Source organism: Anguilla anguilla, chromosome 4 (genome assembly GCF_013347855.1).
Source record: "Anguilla anguilla isolate fAngAng1 chromosome 4, fAngAng1.pri, whole genome shotgun sequence".
In the NCBI taxonomy this organism is placed as follows: domain Eukaryota; kingdom Metazoa; phylum Chordata; class Actinopteri; order Anguilliformes; family Anguillidae; genus Anguilla; species Anguilla anguilla.
This window is the reverse complement of record NC_049204.1, coordinates 12535137-12560995: the sequence shown is the minus strand read 5'-3', so window position 1 is coordinate 12560995 and position 25859 is coordinate 12535137. Positions and strand designations below refer to the sequence as shown.

General features: G+C 44.5%; 1 protein-coding gene across 3 annotated transcripts; it reads right to left on the bottom strand.

Annotated features, from left to right (window-relative positions):
- Positions 1–1617: 1617 nt before the first annotated feature.
- sap130a (Sin3A-associated protein a) lies at positions 1618–14044 on the bottom strand. 3 transcript variants are annotated; one of them, XM_035416221.1, is made up of 21 exons: positions 13824–14044; positions 12568–12692; positions 12153–12412; positions 11737–11905; positions 11479–11595; positions 11068–11186; positions 10395–10516; positions 10087–10234; positions 9889–9979; positions 9687–9791; positions 9192–9333; positions 8972–9090; positions 8275–8556; positions 7740–7917; positions 7053–7157; positions 6301–6653; positions 5638–5877; positions 5354–5479; positions 5145–5248; positions 4736–4849; positions 1618–3882 (listed from the first exon to the last, which is right to left on the bottom strand). In XM_035416221.1, exons 2-21 carry the CDS (start codon positions 12671–12673, stop codon positions 3727–3729), a joined length of 3156 nt encoding a protein of 1051 aa, XP_035272112.1. In that variant the 5' UTR covers positions 12674–12692; positions 13824–14044; the 3' UTR covers positions 1618–3726. The 3 variants fall into 3 exon arrangements, with proteins under 3 accessions (XP_035272112.1, XP_035272110.1, XP_035272111.1); XM_035416219.1 differs by having other exon boundaries at positions 11479–11605; positions 11738–11905; XM_035416220.1 differs by having other exon boundaries at positions 11479–11605; positions 11738–11905; positions 12153–12409.
- Between the last annotated feature and the right edge of the window lie 11815 nt (positions 14045–25859).

Below are 25859 nucleotides of genomic sequence, written 5' to 3'. Positions count from 1 at the left end.
GGTGCGGATGCAGGTGCGGATGCACTCTCAGTCCTTTGTCAGCTGGTGGACTGCAGAACTTTAAGCACTGATGGCTGCGTGTCTTTTTTCCAAAGACTGCACACTCCAGAGTAGAAAGTGGATTATGGGTCAGGGTTATTAGGTTTGTGCTCAGATTGAGGAACAGTGGGGGGAATAAAACAAAATTTGATAAAGTTCATAGAAATACACACCAACTACTGGTTATGATTATTAAATAGGAGTTTTTATGCATTTTCTCCAATGCCTCCCAGCTGTATTTGATATACAGGAAGTCTGAAACACTGCAGGAAATTATAACATGATTATCATGTGTCAGTCTACTTTCATAACGCCAGCACTATTTATCCATAGTCACTAGGCTACGACTGCAATCTATTTTAATTTTATGACCATTTACTGTAAGCTAGTAGCTTTCTGCTGATGTTTACTTAAGAGGGTACTATAAAATTCAATTGCAAAGCAGGGCCAAGAAGTCAAAAGAGAAACTTGAGAAAACCTCGTATTTTCTGTCATAGCTCAATTAAAAGGTCCTAATCCATTCCATTACAAAAAAAAAAAATGATAGAGCAACATTTCGTCGACAAGAATGTTGGGACGTTCACACCTGTAAAGCAACATTGCATAAACTATGTAAATAAGTAACCACAGTAATTTAATGTGAAACTCAATTCACTTTAATGCATGTCATAAAATGGATTGGTTATGCTGTAATGTTTTTTACAGTTCACCTTGCTTTCAAAGCAATGTTAGCAACTGGCTTTTGGGAGCTTTTAAACTGTTCTGATGTGACCAATTACGATTTGATGCAGGGTTTTTACATGAAAACCCAGTGACAACAGACTAATGTGCATGAATCAAATTTATCACCAAGGACAACCCTTTATGCACACAAGACAAAAATGTTTTTGGTCATTACTTTCAACCCCCTTAAGAAAAGGGTCATACAAAGTTACTCTACCTGTAAAAAAAAGAAAGAAATCAATGTACATTTGGATCACCATCGGTGTTTACAATGTTAAATGAAGCTTGCCTCCTGTGAAGTACTCTGCCAATTCTACAAGTGTGACAAAGTTAAAGTTCCAGCTTTTTAGAAGCCAATGTTGTGCTCGCATTGACCCTACCTTCCCACTTGCTGCCCAGCACTCTCACCCCATCCTGTTCCGGGTTCCCCGTGGACTGCAACCAAGGCCGGTTTCCAGGCCTTCCATATCCCCCACCATCCACAGTAACTCCCGACCTCTCCGCTGTTTCTCCTAATACAGTCACAGCTTCCTGCCGTTGAGATTTATTAAAGCCAATGCAATGTGGGTATCCTTGGCTGCCCACACCAGCCAGTGTTACCCACATCCATGCATGCACTCCAGAGGGCTCACATGCCACTGCTGCCCATGCCAGTCAAACACAGACTTAAACACACAGGGGCGTCCCACTACTGAGAATGAGCAGGAAAGTCCACCCTTAGACTTTCGATGCCCTTCTAAAGACCCTGCGCAATCATAAACAGAAAAATACATTCCGCACCATGGGCTAGCGTGACCACTGTAAATATTTTGACACAGAACAGCAAAAACATACTCCACAAAATTGACACCACCACATAGAAAATCCATTTTTAAGAAATCCATATAGAGGGAGAATTGTACAAAGCTTTTTTTTACTACAACAATGGATTACAATCTTACAATCAAGGAAAAACTATATACAAAATGCTTGTTCAATGTGACTTAAAAGAATGTGACAAAATGTATAACTGTTGCACCGAATCAAAAAACTTCAAAGACGAAAAATAGGCAAACGCTTCATGAAGTAAAAAGGAACAGAAACTTTTCATTTATACAAACCATTTTTACACCTGAAACAATTAGGGCATTTGTGTAACTGTTCATATTTTTTAACATTATGCGTATTTTAAATTTCCAAGGAGATCCGTTAAAATTTTTATTCAATTTTATAAAAAGATTTCTGGGGGAAAAAATAAAGACTCAAAACTCAATCATGTAACATGACTCCCTTTCTGAGATATTTGCCTGCAATAAGGATGGTATGATTCAGGAATCATTCCAACACAATTGTATGTACACGTCAAAGTGTAGCTTTCACAAAGTAACAGTGTCAGGAGATCACACCAGCTCAAAGGCAAGGCTATTAACAAAAACAGCCTCTACAGCTCACAAAAAAATCAGCTTTTTCCAGCAAATAGTTTACAGAATACACATTGTTTTTGCTCAGTCAGGACCTGCTACGCTTGACCAAAGAAAATGAATAAGAATAACTCAAACTCCAAAATCTGAAATGGAAGCAGGAAGAAGGGTCATTTGAGGCTTATACTGTTTAAACACCAGGTTTCAGTGCGTAGTGTGCCCCATGGTCTCGTATCGAATCCAATCCGGTCGACAACCTCGCAAGGGGGCGGATTACCGGACGTACAGTCGGCTGGGAAGGAAAGTTTAACACCTCACGTCGTCACACAAATCTGCCTGCAACAGTTGCTCAGCAGCAACGAGAAAGGCCTCCGGATACAAGTATCCATTTAAAAAAATTAAAAAAAACCCACAGGGATATAAAATGGTTAATGAAGGGGGTTTTTTGATCAGGGCTAACCAGAACCTATGAAATAGCCAGTAAAGAAGCCTGGGGCGTCTTGTATGGCTAACCACGCACCGCTGAAAAATCCATTATTTTGGCAACCTAAGGGCACAGTAACAATTATAATTATGTTACCTTTAGGGGGAAAATAAAGCATCACAAATGAATACAATGTTCCAGTACTCCAATACTCTTACCCAATAAAACTTTCAGGCAGACTAGCTACTGTTAACTACTGCTTTTCCCACACATTAAATAAAAATAAACTTACAAAGTTCAATTAATGCACCAGTATATCTTGAATTGTAATAATTCAGCTTCAGACTAATGTGGTTCTGTAAACAAGATGTCTGAGTAAATGACACTGTGGCTTTGAGGGCAGAGATGGAACTCTCCTGTCGACTTAAGTTCAGCTGAAAGGGGAGTGGAACGATAAGGACACAGAGAGCACGACTATGAAGATTAGCCCCGGTGCGTCATACCTGATTCACTCCGTGCATGATACTTCAGCATTGGGGGACCCTTTAAAGAGGTACTCTTCATCCAGCGGCCAATAAATGGAGACACTAGCTCTCTAGCTCCCCCTTCTTATTTCTATTTACCCAATAAAAACACATATCACCGTTCTGGTACTGAGGTCACAACTTAAGATCAATAACACCAGGGCAAAGTATGATGTTCGAAAAACCCTATAACAAGGCATTCTTACATATTTAGGGAAACCGCATTCCCCCAGTAGTTTCTAAGATCGCCTTTCCCATTACTGCCAATCAAACAAACCATAATTCAAGGCACTGGAATGGGTCAAGAAAATCCTTTTTTCCCCCCATCACATTTGAAAGGCTACGTTCAAATAGAGCTGGTGACAACAGTTCAGCTACCTGCTGGTCTAAGATTTGTTCACTTAAGAGTTGCTAGTCTCTTAAGTACAACCAAAACAAAAACAAAACAAAACAAAACAAAACAAAAACAAAACAAAAAAGGACTCGTTTTAAATATGAGAACAGGTCCAGTCCAATCAGAGCATCACTAGGACCGGAGCCTCTCTTGGTTAATATAGGTTCAGGCAGATACAGCGATTGTGTACAGCAGAGTCAGTGGCCCAGCAGAGTCTAAACCCTACGCCCTCTCCTTGTGTTTCAGCTTGGAGCTCTTCTTGGTTCCGTTCTCGCCCAGCAGCCTCATGACCCGGTCCTTGTGGTCCAGCACCTTCATCATTGCTTCGCGGGCCTCCGTGACCTGGTCCATCACCAGCTTACAGCGCTGCATGTTTCCCTGGGGGAAGGGCACAGGATCAAAAGTCCAATGCTGTGGATATGTTCTCAGCAGTCAATTGAACCAATTTTTTTTTTTCAATATAGTGATCTTCAAACAGTTTCCCCAGTCTTGGTTTGACAGTTCGAAACTGTTTGTGAAATACAAGTGAGGCACAGTTACATATGGACCGGGCTTCCCAACCCTGTTCCTGGAGATCTTTGGTCCTAGAGGTTTTCCTTTCAATCCGGAATACCTGATTCAACAAATCAACAGCTCAAGATCTCTAGCTGTTGAACGAGGTGTGCATTGTTAGGGTTTGTGTGAAAACCTACAGGACGGTAGAGATCCAGGAACAGGGTTTGGCAGCACTGGACTACATAAAAACATAATTATTGGGGGATGCTGGGTGGCTCATCCGGTACAGGCACCTAGTGTATGAACAGGCCTTCTGGTCTGGGGTCGAATCTTGACCATGCCAGTGTCGATTTTGGCTGGTAGCCCCAGAGGGCGGTAGCATTTCCCAGTTAGGGACGGCTCTACTGACAGGCATCCGTGTCTCATTGCTCTTTAGCACCCTCCACTGGTTGTTTGGGGGCCTGCAATCCACCTGTTAAGCTGCGCAGGACTAATCTTCGAGCAAACCTGACTTGCCAACTGAGGTGCGATAAGAACTGACGCTTGGCATCACAAGCTCAGGAGGAGAGGGCATGCTTATCTGCGCTCCCCCGAATCGATAGCAGGGGTTCCAGCAATGAGTGCCAATTTATAGGGTGGCAATGTAAAGGAGTTTCTCCAAGTAGTACTTCAAATAAAAACATTTGGATGCGACACCGTGCTGCTCTGGCCGGTAGCGGAGATGCCGGGACCGTACCTGGATGAGCTCGTTGATGCGGTGCAGGTCGTCGTCCGCCCCCGCCCTTTTCTTTGGGATGAGGCCCTCCTGGAGGCTGGTGAGTCGGCTGTACACGTCGTGCTCCAGGCTCATCTACGAATTGGGTGGGGGGGGGGGGAATCAGTGAAAACAACACTTCTTCTGCACACACATCATCACACTAGCAAATGGTGAGTCAAGCGTGCATTGTATTAATACATTTAAAGAACATACGAAAGAACACGTGCTTAACGGCCTTAACTGGGGGGAAAAACTGGCTGTAACAAAACTCAGCATACACAGGGGTCCCCAGGACCAAGGTTCAGACCCCCTGATCCAGTGTGTACGGGCTCAGATATGGAACCGGCAGGGCGGTGATGTAACCCCCAGTGACGCGACGTGTACCCACCAGCTGCAGCATCTGCGCGGCGCACAGGCGGATCTTGTAGCCCTGCGCTCGACAGGCCACCGCCTTCTGACTGGCCACGTCCTGCAGCGTGCCCTTCTTCCCCTCTGCAGGCACAAGCAGGGCCGGCCAATCGTGTTAAACACAGAAAAAAAGACCAGCGAGGTAAGACCCCGCCCCCCCCCCCCACAATCTGTCTGCCTCAGACTGACCTTTGACCCTGATGTCGCTGTATCTCTGGAAGTGGTGGTAGGCGGCCTTCCAGGGGTTGCGGTAGTGCCGGAGGAGGGTGATGGGGGGACGCGGGCGCACCGGCACGTAGCGCACGCCCTCCTCGTCTGCAAGAGCCGGAAACGGGTCACATGGTCACACAGCGTAGCATTACTGCCGTTTAGCAGATGCTGGCAGCTGACTGAAAGGAAACTCCACTGCGTCCCGCTGGGTCTTCAGTTTGACGCCCCTGTTCTACAGCGCAGAGAGAGAGCACCGCACTCACCGATGTACTCCTTGGGCGGGGTCTTGCGCTTGTCGTAGCCGCCGCCCAGGGGGCGGGCGCAGGACCGCTCCTCGTCGGTGCTGTGGGCCTCCACCATCTCGCTCTCCTCGGTGGAGATCACGTGCTGCTGCTTGCGGGGCTTCTTCCTGGGGGAGGCGCCGAGGATGGCGTCCCCGCCGCCGCCCAGAGGGCCGCCCAGGGGGGCGAGGGCGGGGGTCGCGCAGCGGGTAACGGAGGGAGCTGCCGGGCCGGAAAAGAAGCACATGGTAACCAAAATAACCAATTAAGGGGTGTAACAATACACAAAAATGTGTATTCAGTACGTACCTCGAGTTTGACTTTACATTTTGGTATAGTAGAAAAAATTTAATGCGAAAGAGTGGCTAACTGGCCATAATTTCTAGCAGAACAAAATAAGGCTCATTAACACCAAGCCATTGGGGGGAACTCGGGAGTTCTGAATTTAAGTTCCACAAAAAAGAAAAAGTTCTGCACACGTGTTAGATTGAGACTAACTGTTCGGTCTACCGTGTGTGTATGTGTGAAGGCGTGTACCGTTACACCCCTAATAACTTCCACTTCATAGCAGAATCACAGACTCATATCTACGATAAACTCGGAGTTATTTACAGAAGACGTTGCTAAATTAGACTGAACAGAGACCTGGTTGTGAGGTGTCCATAGGCTCCGCCTCCTGTTTGACCTTGGGCTCTGGTTGGATGGAGCTGATGATAGAAGCTGCTGCACCGATGGCTACAGGCGGGGCGGGCTGGGCCACGACATTGGCCAAAGAGGCGGGGACGGGAGGGGCGGCCGCCATGGCCGGGACGGAGGACAGCGAAGCAGCGGGCTGGGAGGGGGGTGCGGCCATCGGCAAGAGGGCGGGGCTGGCCTGAGTCAGGTGCTGGGCAGGAGGGGGCGTGCCCAGCACCTCGCTGGCCTGACTGGGCGGGGCCTCCACAGGACACGTCGCCGGGGGAGCGACGGCCATGTGGATGTCAGCTGTGGATTTCACACTGAAAGCACAGAGAGTTCTCACCCATTAAGAGGTCCCATTTAAAGTTAACCTTTTTTTCCTGTACATTCTAGTTAGATTATATTGCTTATGGGATTGGTGCTTATGTTTACCTCAAGACTAAGAATGAGCTGAAATATTCTTCGTAGAGTATCCAGGATACTTCAGGGCTATTTAAAATCTGATGTTACATAGACAGCAGGCTGCAACCAACACCTTTGGCTCACTTATTTTGTCATTCTGCAGCTGATTCAGATTCATTCGATTCCAGTACTACATGCAAATTCTACCCAGATTAAAAGTAAATGATACCGTGCAGTAATTTGTAAGGAAAGTGTACCCTCAGGGTACTGCAGAGACGGGTGCAATTCTATTGGCTGGATATGAGACTGTCCCTTACCCAGCAGGCCGTGGGGACCCTGACGTGCTTCTTGAGGCGCTGTCCGTTCTGCAGCCAGCGACCTCGCTTGGCTGAGGCGGGATCAAGGATTTCCGAACGGCAGATCTAAAAAAGCCGCCACGATGAAATGATTCCATTTTCAGGAGCAGATTCTGACAGTTTAGTGGCACTAACAATATTAAACGTCCAACAAAAAATAGATATTCAGTAATCATTGCTGACGGTGCTTAGCGTAAACTTCTCCACATTAAAATATGGCACTCTCCAAGAAGAGTTGGCAGGAACCGACCAAATAATCATTTTGCGTTCTTCTTGTTTGTTTGTAAAGATTTGCTTGGCTCAGATATTGAATGCATACAAGTTTAAATCTTTGAGGTCAGGTGCTTCAGTAGAACCGATGGCCTATGCACTTTCAACCCATTTGACCAACGAACCCTGTAAAAATCATAACTGGTGCACAATTGGCTTTAACACAGACACTGTCAGTCACAAGTACGCAAGTTAACCGTTACAACGAATCAGTCAACAGGAAGAGAATGCAAAAATAGCACCCACAAAAACCATTCAGTTTTTCGCAGACACAATTTCCACAGTGTGCTGATTTTCTGACAGCCGGAAGGAGAGGAGGCGTTTCCTGTGAGCAGGGCGTGGGGCGCGGGGCGCGGGGTGTGCGGCTCGGTGACTCACCCCTCGTTGGCGGGCTTCTTGCGGAGAATGCTGGGCCTGGGCGAGGACACGGGCGCCGGCGTGGCGGTGCCGCTGCTCTGCGCCAGCGACTGCGCAGCCGAGGTGATGGCCTGCGTGCCCGCGAAGGCGCCGCCGCCGAGGGGGTTGGCCACAAGGGCGGCGCCGTCCGCCAGAACCACTGCCAAATTGAAGCACGGTCACCTTTCCGGAATAGGCCTCGCAGCCACATCCACAGCACCAACTCATATCGATACAGTACAACATTACCGATAACTGCAGCCATCGCATTATACTGCTGAATTTGTTTCCGAGCTAAATGCCAGAGTAAATGGCAGCTAGTAAGCAAACTGCTACATGAATTGGAAATTAAAACATTGCCACGGTGTATTACAACATTCACGATAAAGCATTCTCATTAAAAAAGTGATATATAAATATTTCTAAAAACAAAACTGAAAACAGACTAAGCACAGCCAGACTATTATTAAACATAACCTAGAAAGTGTTTGCAGTGTCAGGTCTTAGTTCTGACTACCTGAAGCCTTGGGCTCGGGCTGAGGCGGCTGCTGAGAGCCGACGGGCGCTTGCTGCACGCCGATTGGTGCGCCGGTGTGGAGCCCCGGGGCTCCGACGGGCGCCGGCTGCTGGATGCCCGGGGCGCCCATGGCGGCCGGCTGCATGGCCTGCGCGCCCAGCTGCGCAGACTGCAGGCCGATCCGGTCCACGGTCATCAGCTGCATGGGGTTGAGGTGGACGGCGCTGGCGACTCCCACTCCAGCCTGGGCGGGGATGGCCGGGCTGGGAGCCTGGGGGGTCACTAAGGGGGGTTAACGAAACGCAACCATTTCAGCGCCGACGGCTTAAACGCAGGGAAACGGCACTTCTGATAGGAGCTTCACTGCCTAGCTGGCTTGGCAGAGGTTAGGTCAGAATAGTGTGTAAACTGTGTTCTTGGCTAGAAACAGCTGTACGAAATGAGTATCGTATCTTACTGAACCAGTGTTTTGTAGTTGCCCATGACCATGAAATGCACTTTTGTACGTCGCTTTGGATAAACGCGTCTGCCGAATAAATGTAATGTAATGTAGACCCAGATTGTCCCAGAGGAGTGCTGATCTAGGATCAGCTCTGCTTTAAGCTCATAATGAAAAAGGGCCGAACACAAACAGGGGAACCGGATCCCCAGATCAGCACTACTCGTTATGAGACGTGTTATGAACTTTGTGCTTTACCTGGGTACTGGCGTATGCCGGAGACGGAGCTGGTGATGGGCGTGTAGGTGTGCGTCAGCGGGTAAGGAGAGGAAGGGTAGGTGGGCAGGATGTACTGGAACTGCATCGGCACCGATTGCCTGCCGGAGGGGAGAGGAGAGAGCGCTCAACCGACAAAAAAGGCCGCTACTCCGGGGTTTCCCGAACCGCGCTGCCCCTGTTGGGAGGCGACGACGCTCACCTGCTGTCGCTCCTGGCCTCCATGGTGACGGGGTTGGGGGAGGAGCGGTGGGCGGAGATGGGGATGAGGTTGCCCCTCTCTCCGGGGTAGTCCGCGTGGATGCGCTGGGAGGCGTGCGTGATGGGCTGCGGGACCACTTTAGCTGTGGAGAAGAGAACAGGGCAAAGCAATAGGAAATATATGAGCCTTCACTGAGAAAAGTATCAAGTGGATGTTCCAAGCATTTTAAGGGACAATTTAAGTTTGTTCAGAGAAATCCATCTTTTCTGCAAACGTGGCAACTGTTGGTGCATTTCAACAATTAATCTCAGGGATTTTTCATTAAATTCTCATCTCACGCACAAAGTGCTTAGCCTCATCTCAAAGAGAAAGTACTTTTTAAATCCTGGACGGTAGTACAGTGAAGAACAAAGGTACACAGAGATATGGAAAGAAAACTGGAGCTGCTGTTTGTGGTACACGCGTTATAAGGGGCCTTAGACAGTTTATGCTTACCCACGGGTATGGTGGAGGTGTTGACCCCTGAGGCATGGGAGGAATGAGGGGGCATCGTCATGGTGACGATATTGCTGGTGGTCATCTGGGTGTGAGGCGAAGAGCCTGGGACAGAAGAGGAGGCGGGGCAAAATGATTCCGACTGAACTCTCATACGTCCATCCCTTTGATTGACGGTTTCCACTCCCCTGCGGGGGCCTACCCGTGGCAGCGGTCGATGTAGCCATGTTGGTGGCCTGGATGGGAGCCACCGTAGCTGCGGCCACAGGAGTCACAGTGCTGAAGATGGGCTTCTGTGGGACGACAGCACAGGACGCAGAGTCACGTGAATAGAGGGCTTCAGAAGGCAGGCCATTGGTGGAACCTTTCAGAAGGGGAGGAAGCGGATTGGGCCGCCCACCTGTGCCATGGTGTGGGGAGGCTGGGTCTTCTGCACGCCGATGGCGGGATGAGAGGGCAGGGTGATGCGCGTGGCTGTGTCCCTGGATGGGGGAGGCCGCTGGATGCTTATGGCGCCTGACTGGGGGTGAATGGTCGGTCCTGGGCGTCTGAAAGAGTAAAAAGTCACGTGGTCACTTCCTTTTTTGTCAAGGTGGTTTTTTTTCTCCAAATTCACTGTTCCCGGCTATTTAAGGTAGCATGAAATCTTGGCGTTTCTCCTGTTAAGGCTCCAGCAGCGCCCCTCACAGTGGTCAGCTTCTTCCTTACCCATGAGCCACCTCTGCAGAGTGCGTGACACCTGTGGTGATGACTGGGGACTGGGGCCTGGTGGCGGAGATTGGGGCCACCACGGTGGGCACTGCCGTGGAGGTGGTGACAGCAGGACGGGACTGTGGGGCAGAGAAAGCATTCAGTTACCCTTCCAAAAATGTGGAAGTAGCAAAGGCTCTGTCCCCATTGGTGGTCTTCCACCATTTGGCCAAAATCGATGAAAATGTATTTTAAAAGGCAGACCCCAGTGGAAAAAACATGCAGAAAATGGGGACATTTTAAACCTCTTTGGGTTCTGGCTTCCAAAACTGCTCACTTTTTTCGCTTTAAAAAAAGAGTCTGGTTTTAACGGTGACTGATTTGTGTTAATATAACCCAACTCAATCACATTCTTTGGCTTTAAATCAAACCAGTGACTGTCAAAATCGCATTCCTGGATACTAAGAACAGTTAACTACCCTTTCAAAAAAGGAGTCCTGGGAGCCAGAATCAGCGATCCCATAATGCATTGCTCCGAGGAGCTCAGCCGTTTTTATATGCAAATAGCAAAAATGCAAGGAATTTAGAAACAGGAACCAAATGAGACACATTGTTAATTCACCATTCACTACATTTCTAGTTCCAGTTTGTTTTTCCCGGGGGTTTTTCCATGTTTCGGGGCTGGAGGTACCTGAATTGGCTGCTGGAGAATGTGCTGCACAACAGGCTGGCCACCAGCACCTGGCCCTGAGGCGGGACGGAGAACCGTAGGCCCTTTGGTGCTGGACATCACTGCTGCCGCAGCCGCCCCTACGAATGGGAATGGAACATTCCACTGTCAGACAAAAAACACCAGCAAAGTCATACGATGCAAAGCGATTAACATTACTCTGGGGAAAACACAGGTTTACACCCACACAAGATGCATTCCCGTGTTATACTATAAGGCTTCTTTAGAGAGCTGCCAAATGCCCAAGCACCATTTTAAACCAAATTACTCATGCACAACAACGAACACCAACATTCTTCCCAAATGCGAACCAATCAGTAAATCTACAAAACGTGCAGGTCGCATCCGGACAAGCGACACAAATGAGCGAACCTCTGGGCAGATGGGACGTGAAGGTGTGCGGAGGAGCAGCGGAGGACGTTATCTGAAGAGCGGGCGCGCTGCTCCGAATGATCTGCACGTTGGCCGCCATCAGGTGGTGGAGGTTACTGGCGTGGCCCTGAAAAAGACAATAACACCGAACCTCAGCGCAGCAAAGCCAGCGCAGAGGCACGGCTCCCCTCATCCTGGTCACGCGGTCGAGCACGCGTACGCCCTCTACGCCAGCGTAGGGAATGTGGAGTAGCCTCACCTGTTGGCTGCTGATAGTCGCCACCGGTATAGCCGAAGTGGGCGGCATGCCGGCGTCCATGGTGACGGCGACCTGGCCCGGCACCTTGGGCTGCGCAGCCAGGAGCCCCGGGTCGGAGGCTGGCGCCGGGGCGATCAAGCGGCTGGGCATCGCCGTCTTCAGGGCACCCTGAGAGAAAACAAGAGATGGCAGCTCAATTTGATAAGGTGGTGGTCACCCAACAGATAACAGCAGTGACGCTTTTTCCAGAAGCATTTCACACGACCTCTGAAGTACAGTTATTTGCCACCGCATCAGGTTTAATTAAAGAGAAAAAGACAAGAAGAAAGGCAAAACACAACACTGTGGCGATGACTGCTATTGCATTCAATAACTGTCGTCATGGTATATCGCCCAGCCCAACTGTGAGTCACACCTTCATGGTTCCCTCAGTGAAGGCGAGGGGCAGGCCCTGGGGGAGGTGGGTGGGCGGGGCCGACACTGTGACAGGGGCTCCAGGCTGAATTGACAGGTGCTGGGGGAGGGTTAGTGGCTGCCCGTGGACCTGGACCTGTGGGTAGGGCCGAACCACCACGGTCTCCTGCTTGTCATCGCGGAAGGGTGCCGGACCACCAGTGCTGGACGGGTGATCCCGAGGACCGTGGTCAGCATCACTGCTACTCTCTTCCGTCCCTGCTGCAAAAACAAACGTGTTAAATGCAAACATTCTTGTTTATTTAGAACACCAAAAGGATGGAACATGCAGCACAATGTATTTTAAGCATGTCCAGCCTCGTTCTTATGAACATTAAATCCCAAAATGCAGAATTATGTCTGTACATCTTGGATACCTGTGCTTGGATGATTTCCTGGAATAACGGTAGTGTTGCCCCCAGATATCAGGGCTTGTCCCAAGCCAGGAGGCACCCCGGGCCTTGGAAACTGCTGTGCGCTCATCTTACGGCAGACCAACTTCCTGTAGGTTTATGAGAAAGTATACCTTATTTCCTTAAATCCAACATCGACAATGTAACAAACGAAACTTTCACTTACAGCCATTCACTTAGCTGGTTAGAAAACGTTAGTTATCCATTTAGATAACTAGCTTGCATAAAAGACAAGTTGGCTTTCTTACAACGTGGGCAACTAGGTGCCTACGATTTAGCTATAATACACTCTTCAGTAGTTAGCGAGAAACTGTTACTTAGCAACACAAATGTGCTTAGCTAACGTTAATAAAATATCGAATAAGTAGCTATATTGCTAGACATGATAAATATTGTCCAAGTCAGATATGAATGCGTTGATGCTGGCATAGTTTACACTAACTATCGATAATCTAAGTAGCATGACTTAATTGAGGTGTAATCTGGCCAAGTAAGTCAGTTTGCTAATGGTGCTAGATATAAAAAATGAACCTGAACTAGCCACACTGCACCGAGAAGGATTTTTCTGATAGCTTTAGTTTACGAAACTGACAGTTGTTCTTGAATTGGGTTGTTAGCCAAATTGTTAGCTAGCCTAGCTAGTAAGTTGTAAGCACACTGTTAGAGAGCAGCTTGTTAGCTATAGTGCATGGACAAACCGTTATAAACACTTCCATTCGCAGTTGTAAGACGGAGGTGGCGACATGGCCATCGACATAGAAAATAACGTTTCACTGCAGCAGCTAATGTTAGCCAACCTTGCCTCCTGTCTGCACAACATTCGTTTGTACATTAACTCGTAGATACGCTAGGTTGGCTAAGCCTGCAGCGCATCGTTAACTACAATTGACACCGGCGATTACCTAGCTAGTCTATATTATAGAATAATAATCGTAGACGTTAGTCGAGCTACTACCAATGATTCTGAGACACGCAAACGTTCAGTTTAATAGGAATTGCCAACTAGTCAGCTATCTGTGTTAATGTGCGGGAGTTCGTGGATATGTGTAGCTAAATAGCTCATGTTTGCTAGCTATATGGCTACCAGTGCTGTGGCACTGTGCAGCTATAATAGGCAACTAATGTTAGCTATTAATCCAACAGTAGTACGTTGAATGTTGTCCACAAAAACGTAGCCTAATTTAGCCAGGGAACCAAAGAAAATAAAAAAGGCGCCTCACCGTCTTCTCAATACTGCAAACTTAGAATAGGTAAATCCAGTGTTACAGCCAAAGTTGGTAAGGTTCTCAAGGTGGTACTGTCCCTGTTTTCATAAATCTTTCGGGTTTCGTTTATCATATCCTTTTCCAGCGGTTCATTTAGAAAAAAAATATCCTAACCCAATTTCAGAATGCAGTTTACATTACTGTACACTAAACTCTATCCGTCTTCTCTAAAATGCTAATTAATCAAACCGGAAGAGGACTGACCTGTGGAGAAGCTAGACATATTTCTATCCAATCACAAATCAGAATTGTGAACGTAGTGACCAGTTATGAAAGAGCCTTAAGCATTTGGGGCGGGTAGAAGACTCCGACGCGAAACGTCCGGCGTCCAATCGATCCGCCGCGGTATTCGGCAAAAGGAGACGCATTAACACTTCGAGCAACCGCTTGCATTCAAAATAAAAACTACGTGCCCTGCAGAAACAACAAACGCAAATTCTGTGATTTGTGGCTAACTGTATTGTTAAATAACGCAACTTGAAAGCACATCGACGTTCCTTATGCGGTTTACACGGATAATGGCATACACAGATTCATATTATGTAGCTAGATTTACTAGATCTATTCTACAAATGCAGTTTGCAACAGCTTATTCGCATGTTTTGAAGTGATAAACACTGTGCATACTATGAATTGGTTGTAAATCTGTGACCAAATGTAGCCTACTATCGGTTGACTGAGTGGAGGACCAAGTTCAGACAAGTTATAATATTTTCAGGATGAGTTGATAAATACTCAATCGTGAATTTAAATGTAAGTCTTACATTGTAAACATAGGCTAACTTTCGAGGCACCCCTGGAGGGATTGGTGCCCTGGCACCCACTTTGAAAAACACTGTGTTGAGGACCCATGCACTTTTATCTAATTCAACTTCGTTTAACTTGCAATAAATGACAACCGTCACTAGAGGACAGCAGACGGATGCGTGCATGGGATGGGTCTGGGAGTCTGAAATCTGCCCCCTCTGAAACTGACATGAAAATGAATAGTCTAGAATACACTTTCCAATTAACATAATTCATTGTTCCCTGAGGCAGCACTCAGGTAGGAAATGCAGTAGGCCTATATTGCGTGTTAGTTTCTTTACACAACTGGATTTTTTTAAAGATGCGAGCACGATGGCTAGGTTGATTGGGTGAGCATGGTTATTAATAGCAAGTAGCATATTTCAGTAGAAGGCTGTAGAGAAGTCTGTACGCAACTCGACCCCAACGTCCACAGACAGATGTGTCAATTCAGAAAATCTGTTCACACGACTTTGACAAAAAATGTTTGATTTCATATAATGAATTTTAAATTGTCAATGTATTTAGGAAAAATCTAATCAAATAGGCCATCTAAATGTAGTGAAATTCAGATATTGTAATTCATAACTGAACTCACTTATAGTTCTCACTAATATATTTTATGGTAGAAATAAATAAATAAAAGATCAAAATAAATGAGAAAAGTTAACCCCCCTTTATTGTTCACTACAGAAAATAAGTTCGCTTACGATGGAGTGGTGAAAGGCACTAGGTGGCGATAATTCACTTCCACAAAGTCACATGGTTAACCAGCGCGAACTACTACATTAAAGTATGTTCAGTTCTGCCTGTGTTTAACTGTGTTTGCATATAAGGATAGAGATTCAAATGCGATATGTTGTGGAACAATTTAATCGAAAATCAGCAACAGAAGCAGCAACAAAAAACTGGTAATTCAGGTGGGTGTGATGAAGACAGGGAAGAACCGTTCTGTAAAACGAGGAGCCAATACACCACTGGCATACACCATAAGAAATGTTCTGACCAAAAATAGTTTGCCGACCGTTTTCTGGTCATTTTAACACTTCATAAGATAATAATGCTTTAATGTAGGAAGTGACATCCATAAAAATGAAACACAGATATTGTTTTTAAAATGCAAGTCACTGTCACAAATTAGAATTGATTTTAGTCATGAACTATATAATACATCTTGTGGGTCTAGGTTCATGACATTTGATTAATAGGCGTTCTCCTTTAATGGTTGTAGTTGTTGGCATAAAGGCATATTAATTGCTTTCAGCTGTGTTTTCTAATTCTCAAAATCTAAAAATCATTTTGTAAAAAGCTAAAACAAGGTTACAATATTCTCTTGCTACTACAAGCACATTTTAACAAAATACCCTTACATTGCTTCAGATCACTTTTTGGAGATTTTGGTGTTCTTAAATCGTCCATTGAGCCCAATGTCTTCGCAAGTGAGTCAACATTTTCAATTGAGTGTCTAATTACTGCAGCATGCAGAACATTCTGGTACATTCCAGAAATGTTGTCATTTCTGTCCAGGGGGCCAAGGGAAAGAAAATTTGGTGATAGGGTGGGAAAGCAATGCAGGAAGCTGAGGGTCCCCTCAGCAGCCAGAGAACTCGCTGTGACTGCCACTGAAAATTAGCAGCGGATCAGCAAAATAAATGCCTCAGGTTTCGCTACTGGCTGCAGTTCAAATGTCATTCCACAGGACTAGCCTAATATTTGGACAAGAAATTCCTCAAAAACAGAGATTGAGAGCCCTGAATTGGTCCGTTTTTTAGAGCCTGCATTCCATCTTTTGCTTTAGCTGAGGTTTGACTAAGACTGATGACTTTCGACCAAAGGAAAAATACTAGCAAAGGTCTGAGACTATCATTTGTAAGGTTTCCTGTGTTTTATAAGCAATAAAAAGTACTGAAATAACAGATTTATCTTCTGAAAACCTGCTTACAGAACCCCATACAGTGCATTGTTAGTGCAACAACTCAATTTTTACAAAAATTTTCACTGGACAATAATGAGTGAACTGGTTCATGTCGGGAGAAAAACCCTCACTTGTTTCTCCCAAAGTTAGAAGGAAATTGCCATTTCAGAATGGTAGCTGTTGCAGAGTAGCAATTGCCATAGTTTCCCCCCTAGTTGTGGCAATTGCTACTTTTAACAAGTCAAATTTGACATGTGGCTGAAAGGTGGACCATTAATCAAAATGTTAACAGGTGCCCCTGTGGCCTCCCTCAGAGTTATAATATAGAGTGATTATGTAAAAGGGGTTAAAAAGCAATGTGTTGTGGACATGGTTAAGGAAAGAGAAATGATGTCACTACTGGAGAGAGGCCCCAGGAAGGAGTGACAGGTTTAGAATGGAAAAGCTTGAAGGGGACTTACAGTCCCAAGCACTTCAGCATTGCTGAGGTCCAGATGAGCATCATATTACTGCCACATTTGCAAAGGGCCTGGAACATGGACCATTATGTCATCCAGCTACTCTGGATGCCTGTCTTGGCTCAGTGTGATCTCATAGACCTGAGCTATTTTCCAGGGGACTGTGTTATTTCTGTAGGTTACACTCATAAAAGTCTCTCTGTTCCCTGCTTGAAGTTTTTTTTTACAAACCTTGCTAAATTAAAATAAGAACGCATCATTGAAACTATTAAATCTCTGCCTGTGTTCACACTGCTCTCAGGTTTTCCCAGAATACTCGACCATGGCACAGTCTTTTGCTCTAAAGCAGGCTTCTTGCCAAAAACAATGGATGCCTGGCATCCCTGTGGTTGCAGAGAGGGCTCCAGGATGAAAATATTAGTGTTTCCATGGAAATAGCATGAAAGTTGGAATTGGTTCAAATCATAACTTTACATCATTAAGTCCTTTCGATAATGCATCGTTCTGCAGCATGTTGGCAAATCTACCTGGAACTCCTTTAGGGTTTCATTCACTCTGGCACCTGACCACAGTAATATATTTCAATAGACTTTCAAAATAGTAATGGAAAGTAGTAAATTAGATGTTTAAGAGTTTTGTTCGAGGAACCATGAGAATATAACTTGGGCCAAATACTGAGGCATAGCCAACATCCCTCACCGTCAGGAGTAAAACTGACATGGTGATTTCTCCAAGAACAATGTTCTGGCAGAATGCCCAGGCAAACCTACTGGATAGAACAACAATAGAGACTTCCCAACGCACACAGAACATGGCCACTGTTTCTGAACATTGCAACAAAATTGCCACCTTACATTGTTACAGAGACATTATGAAAACATGATCACTATGTTGTAGGCTGTTGTTCTTACATGACATTTACTTTATTTAACATAAAATGCAAAGTAATGATCTATTGTTTTCTTAAGCAAAAAATTAGGTATGCAAAAATAGTAATATATTAAAGTCGAGAATCTCTTTTTTGGACCTGTAGCAATGGCTGGTGAAATACTGACAGGATTAACCTTAGAATCTTTGAGGTTTTAATAAACATTTTATTTTCACTGGTGGATATTTAAAGATGATCACATGATGTAATTGGGTGGGAAAAGGTCCACATTGGCACTTTCTGGATTCCATATGAGATTGTGGAGCCGATCCCTGCTCTAGAGCAGTGCTTTAACAGAATAAGCCACCCAGCATCCCCTGAGCATTTTATCATAACACTGAGAAAACAACACACCTATTGCTCTTCCAGCAGGCAAGGTTAGAACATCATGAATCCATTTGAGCACAGAATATTAATATTGTTGATTTACAGTACTGAGGGACATTTATTGAACATTGGCTTACTGCAGAGCACACCAGAAGAGGAAATCACTGAACTGTTTGGTTCATTTTGGTAGTCATTTCAATTGATTTTTAATGAGATAAATGATAAGTGTTGAGTAACAGAGGAATGTTCCATTACACAATTAATGATGGATGTAAAATACATGTTTCAGTGGAGCTCAGTTAAATTGCTGGAGTTGGTAAACCATACTACAAACACTGCTGTAATTCATGCATTCATGTCAAAAAGACACGCTTGCAAAACAACTCCCAGGTTTACTTCTACTGTCAGAGCATATGTTTTGGTTATCTTAAAATGAATTCCTCATGAAAAAGCTACATCCATCAATTTACCCTATGGAATTCTTAAATCTCTTGAGCAATGCCCTTTTGCTGAGGTTATTCCATCCGTCAATGAATCAAGCAAGAAACTGAGCCCAAGGTCAAAATCGTTGGTCTGCATCCTGGGAAAGTCACAACGCACACATCTCCTTGCCTCTGTCAGTATAATTGCATCAGTACATGCGTTCAAGGAGTTTTAATCAACTAAAAAATGGTGTCTTCTGTCTTGATTTTTCTTTGTTGGGATGATGGCACTACATCATAATGATTCAAATCTTTTCAGTGACATAGACTGTGACAAAGAAAGTTATGTGACCTTACAGTACATGTATGCAGGGATGCATTCAAAATATTCTTCATGTATGATCTATCAGATCTATAATCACATATGGCACTGCAAAAGGGTTCCAATAAATAAAATGAAAGCTTCTGTCGTGGAGCACACAATGCCTACAGGACAAACATACTGCTATTTTCCTGTCTAAGCCAGGGTTTGACGGTCAGTATGGCAGAGACCTAAATATTTCTCCTTAGACATCAGGAAAGAATTCAATCTTCAACTTCACCGGATTAATTTCTTTTATTTCATTTAATTTCATGTGAATTCCAGATTCATGCCAGATTATGAATACCGACAACTCATTGACAGGATAAACAGCCAGGTAACAAAGCCACCACTACACGGGTAAGAAATATTTGATAACTTTCCCAAAGTAACGAATATTGTTCGGTTTTCATGAAATGAGCTCATAATATACTGAACACAATAACTGAGGTCGTAGAAGAGGTACGGATTCAAAACGCCATCTTCAAAAGCACAGAAATGAACATTCCCAGGATGGCATGCCATAACAGGAATTTGACCCGTGAACTCTTGAGTGCTTCATCCTCCCAAATGCTAACAATTCTCAAAGATACTTGAGGTTAAGGCATGCCAACCCGTTGAAAGAAAGAAAAAAAGAAGGTTGAAAGCTTTTCACAAAGTGTTCCGAGATGATAAATAAAAAACCGCTCTTTTCGTTGAAACTGTAGGATGGGAACGGCCTCTTGGATGCATACCAGCCCCTCCTCACTTCCGTACTGGCTCTTGTCTATCACAGTTAGGAAATCGTTCCATCTGGATATCAGAGAATTCAATGGTATACAAAAGCGTCTCTGTCAGGTTTATGTGGACTGAGGTGAAAACACAAATTCCACAGATGGGATAGTCGGCCTTCCGTTCCCTTGGAATGTTGTCTGAATTGAGAGCCTGCAAAATGAATGTGCTAAACAGACTCCAAATGTCATACAGCACATCAGCAATGCTGGCCCATGCTGTTGCATACTTCCGGAAGGATCTATTTCTTCTGTAGGTGGATATATATAATGACAGAATGTAATTCTGGCTAGTGGATATAAGAAATTGAAGGACTGAAACCTTATCATAACCTAGAAAACAAAAAATTGATACAATTAGGGCAGCACGTGGTGCAGTGGGTAGCATTGTTGCTTCACAGCAAGAAGGTTTAAATCTCGACTGAGGACCTTTCTGTGTGGAGTTTGCATGTTCTCCCTGTGTCCACGTGGGTTTCCTCTGGGTACTCCGGTTTCCTCCCACAGTCCAAAGAAATGTAGGTATTGATGTATGATGGATGGATGATGCAATTACATGAACATACAGAGCTTTTGGAACAATTACAACATTTTGTTTAAATCTATTATGAATATTAGTGCTCCTAGAGATAGCCTAGGTAAAATTTGACAATTAACTATGTATAGAATAGTATATATTATGTATTAATAATTTTACTGCCAATATCCTCAAGATCATGCTATTCCATATATTTTTATGGAATAGCGCATACACTTTAAGAAATCAGCCTTCCTTTTCAGATTTTGAATATAAGTAATCTTAAATGGTCATGTTATCTATTGATATTGTAAAATATGTCCTGTTTCAAGCATAAGGAAATCAAAACATTTCACAATTCAGTGTTTATTTCCTTAAACATAAGTTTACAATTTTCAGGTCTCTTGCCAAGTGACACATCAACAACAAAAAATGAATAACCAGTGAATCATATAAAAAGCATTTGCCCTCAGAGGGCAAACCCAGACAATTATGTATGGTTGCAAAATACACAACTATTTCAGGGGTGAATCTTCCCTGAGCTTAATGCTCGTATTCTCTCGTCAGGAAGGGGAGACAAGATTATTCACTGCAACACCTGGGTCATGTCTGGAAGCTAGTTGAATTTGCATTCAATTCATCTGGAGTCACATACCTGAAGAACAGTGAACAAGACTGATGAGACATGAATGTTTGATGGGCAGTGACAAGCTTGCACCTGGGAATTCATCATGCTTTAGAGCAGGGGTTATCCAAGAAGGGCCAGTTGGTTCAGACTTCTCTCCTGTCCCAGTACTAAAACCCGTTATTCAACAAATCAAGGTTTTGATAGAAGACTGTGTTGAATCAGGTGTTTTAATTCTGGGCTGGAACAGAGACATCACCACAAAGAGCTGACAAGCAGAACAGGAAAACCAAAAAATCCTAAGCCAATGGGGAACAACTGTAACCAAGACTACAAAATGCTGTCAAGAGACACTTCTGGAAAAGTGCTGTACAGAAAACACAGAGCAGAACAGAAACAAAAGAGCACTTTAGTCCGGTAGCTGTAAGGATGGCTGCTGGTAGGATAAAGAACTGGGACTTATCCCTGCTTTCCATGACCTACATCATGACAAGGAGCAAATGACCACATTAAAAAACACGAATCCCAGCAATCAACAGCCTCAGCTCGAAACTGTGCACTGCCCAGCACATAGTCTGTCGTTCCCAATGCATTCTCATGGCAATCAACGTACCCTCTGAGGGTACATCCGATCCTGGACATCCTATCCATAGAAATGTCAATGCAGTGTAGCCATTAGTTTTAGTCTTGAGTTAAATAAAATGACGGTGAAAATCCTTGATAATGGTTTCATGTTTGTAGCTCTTTTCACATGTGGCACTGTGACATCACATGACAGGAGTTCAGTGGGGGAAGGTTCAGCGCCTTTATCTACACCTGATGTTAAACCTGCTGCTCCGTGGGCTGTGCTCCACCAGCGCAAAACACAGTGACTCGTGATCTGTCGTAAGCTATCGTGAGCAGCACACCCCTGCTACGCTACACACGGCACATGCAGAGCTCCCATAGCCGGCTCATACACCACAACAATACATTTCTCCAGACATGAGCCCACTTCCTGTGCCGACTCCCTCAGCTTCCCCAGAGTCACCTCAGTGTGGGTGTCTCTGTCTGGATGCGCAAGGGGATTGTGTTGACTCTATGGAAATTCCTATTTATGTAGCCCTGTTGTGGCCACCACAATGGAGAATGGTTCTGACTTGCTGAGTTTGTTTTCTGGCTCAATACATTTTTCAGTCATGTGAAAATAGCAATAGAATCAAAGGTGCCGGGGGTTATGATAGCTGTGTGTCTGTAATTCCTGTTAGCAGACTCTGAAGGTGAAAGGAATCTGGCCAAAGGTGAGAAGTGGGAGGAAAGCCCATCTGAGATCAACGCAATCCTCTGCAAGGCAGGACCTAAAATTAGAAGCCAGTGGCCTGATTTATATGGAAACAGAGGGGAAAACTGCATTCCACGACTGCTCCAGGCAGGAAGTTTTAGAATCTCCATGGAAACCAGAGAAAACACTCTGCTGGATTATTTTCCTAAACATTTCTTGCGGAGAGTTTGAAACAAAAATGAGGCCAAAGGCCAACACTGAGAGACCCATCTATCACCAGCGGTATGGCTGCTCTGTGGCTGCCAGCTACAGTTGATTGAACATACAAGACCATTGTGCCCACTGTTCAAATGTACACACTCACTGAAGTGACTTCAGAGAAAATATACAAATGTCTATAAAAAAAAAGCTGCATAAAAATGTTCATTATGCTTTGGTTTTCCTTTGTATGTTTTTCTTGGATTGTTACATAACGTTCAGTGGTGCAAACCAGTAAGTGTTCTCAAACCCCCCGAGGCCATTGCCTTTCCTAAAACAAAGTTTCACTTGTTTGAATATAATTCCACTTTTGATTTCACAATTGATATGCATTCAATTCTGCTCATATTATGTAACTGCTAATTACACCTGGCTATGGTTGTATGGTGTGCAGAATGACTTCACCCAGAACCAAGCAGACAGCTTCCCATACGTAGCACTGTGGCAGTGGTCAAATTAGATTCTCCAGGGGTCCTTCAAATGCATGTTTGAATGTCCACATAGCCCAAACCACTCAGTATTGAGCAAGCATGGCCTTATGTGTATGTACCATGGCATAGATCTCCTGCTGTGTGTGTGTGTGTGTGTGTGGGGGGGGGGGGGGGTGGGGGGGGGGGGGGGTGGATGGGGTGGAAATGGAGGGGGGGGTGCAACACATGCAGATGTGAGCACTTTGTCTCCCATCTCTTTCCACTGACTTTTCACCCAGATGTCTTTGCCTGCCAGCAAAAGTGCAGTATCCTACTTAAGTACAGTAACGAAGTAGGCCTACATGTACTTCGTTACTTATCACCACTGATTTTTTTGTGCTTAAAACAAGCATAATTATAAAGTGCGTGTTTTTTTTTTTTCCATATTTCTCATAGGTTTTTGTCACTGCTATGACATCTGGTAAGTGTAGTTCAGTGGAGATCAAAGAGGTAATGAAACAAGAAGAGATGTTAATGTTTCATCAGAAAACTACCAGTTTTTTAATGTTCTAGGAATTTTTCTCAAAATGCTTCTCATCTCTCAGCAGCATCTTGCATCTTAGCCAGTGAAATCTGCTGGCTAACATGGCTTGTCAACACCTTAAATGCACTTGTGTGCTTGTCAGTATTTCATTGGGGTACCCTGATGTGGATACGTCTCTAAATGGGCTGCACAGTCTGGGTGTACGCTTGCTTGACCTTGTCCCACACAATGGTAACAAGGTGAGGAATTCCTGTTCTGGCATCTCTCTTGGCTTTCGTGCCCAGTTTGAGAAAAGTCACATCAATCCACCACAAGTAAACAAGCTTGCAGGGAACAGCATGGTATTTATAGCATGCTATCTCACACCTACTGTGTCGTCCCAAGAGAAGAGCTAGCGGAAACATATTTACATTGAGACCTACACATCAAAACCCACATTCATACTTTGAAGTCTATCAGTGAAGCATAGACATACCTACAGTAGCATCCAAACATCATATCCTCCTCAGACCTGGCAATTAATTTCAGTCTCCTGTAGGGGACATGAGTCTCTGGTCTGAAGAACCATATATTCTACAACTCTGAAACCTACACTACAAGGTACATTCAATAAAGATAAAATAAATATTTGAAAATATTTTCATGGCAACAAATTCACTACACTTTTAAAATAAAATCCTTTTTCTGTCAGGTCTTAAGGAAGATGCAATAAATTAACTCTTAAGTTATGAACCCCACAAAGAAATTCAGAGGGAAATATTATTTAAGCATGAAGTCAGATATTTACAAAGAAGAGGCTCCAGGAGCATTATTAGGAATGCAGTGGGCTAGCACCCCTTTAGCGTCGCTGGACCATTAAAGCGTTCCGTTTTCTGTTCTTTCGTCTTTCGGATTGGAATGGCACACGAAGAGGGCAAATTCCTAAAATGACTCCATTGTCGCACGGGCCTCAGCTCTCTGTCTTTCGCAGCTGTGCGATGCTGCATTATCCTGCCCGGTCGGAATACTTCTCTTCGCTTGGGTCAAATTTAATTTAGGCTGCAAGCTCTGATTTCAGGCAAACAACATGCCATTCCTTTTTAACTGTGTTGGTTGCTATAACCAAGGTGATTAGACTTGTGCCTGTGAGCCTAGCACAGAAGCGTATGTACCATAAACACGTACTGGGAACTGTCAAAGAAGGCAGGATGAAATGTGGAAAAAAAACTGTGGCACCACACAGATTGGTTTTCAGTACATTAAAATGAGCAGATTTAATACTCATTTTACATTCAAAAATGAACACTGTCATCGCGTAGCTTGCATTTGGTATGGTGCCTCACTAAAAATATTTGTGAAATGTTTATTTTAAGATTAAGAATGCATCTGAATGTAACAGCCAACTCATGGGAATAAAGAGGGACCCATTTGTGAGGAAACCCAGCAAGAATTCAAACCATTTTTATTTTTAATATTCTCGACAAGTGCAAAGCAGAAACTGTATCACATTCTAAAGTTCGGCTTAAGCTGACCTTATGGGAGATATGTATGCATACCAATTTATATTTGTGCACACATACAGACATACATATATATAGGGTCTCATTTCTAGTGGAATTTGTTGCCTTATAAGGATAAAGATATATATTCCTCGGTGGTTGTACTTGTTATAAGGGTTAGAAAATACTGCACAAATATTCTGTGATAAATTGTTCCAATAGCATCATGAATCATTGTGCAAGTGAATCCTCTCTAAGGTTTTTAGCCTGATAACCATCTCAAAGTGACTTAAGTACTAGGGGGAATGCTTGCATCTGACATCTATCTTTGATGAAGCAGTGGACTGGAGCACAGGAGTTCTCGCAACTCATAGGGGAGTTAATGGTGAAATGTCACATGTACCATACTCAATTCTGGGGTAAAATATATTTGTGCCTGCAGGCTCTTTAAGGTACATCCTGGATTTGTTTTTCGTTGAAGGGTGTAAACATTTTCCACACTGGACCTCCAATTCAGATGTCCAGGCTCCACTAAAAATCCAATCCATATATTAAGTGATCAAGAAGAGAGCTGTTGCATGGTCAGGTTCAACATATATTTAATATAAATATTTGCAAGGACAAAGCTTTTGGGAGGGACCCCTTTTTTCCCCCAATGCTATCAACTCAGGCAAGATATGCCCCAACCCCACTCAACCCCGGCATGCATTTTTTAAAAATCCAGCAAAGAACTTCTCATTAATATTATAGCATGGCACGGTTGAGCTGCCATTCTCCATTCTTCAGCAGCAATGCATTAACCCCTAGTAGCAGAGGCTTAAGCATGAGTCTCCGTCAAATTAAAGCTCGCTATGTTCTGCAGTTAATTGTGATGTTGTAGGCTCCTGTTATTGCGAACCAAGGCCATCATTGTCAGCACAGACAATGCAGGCTC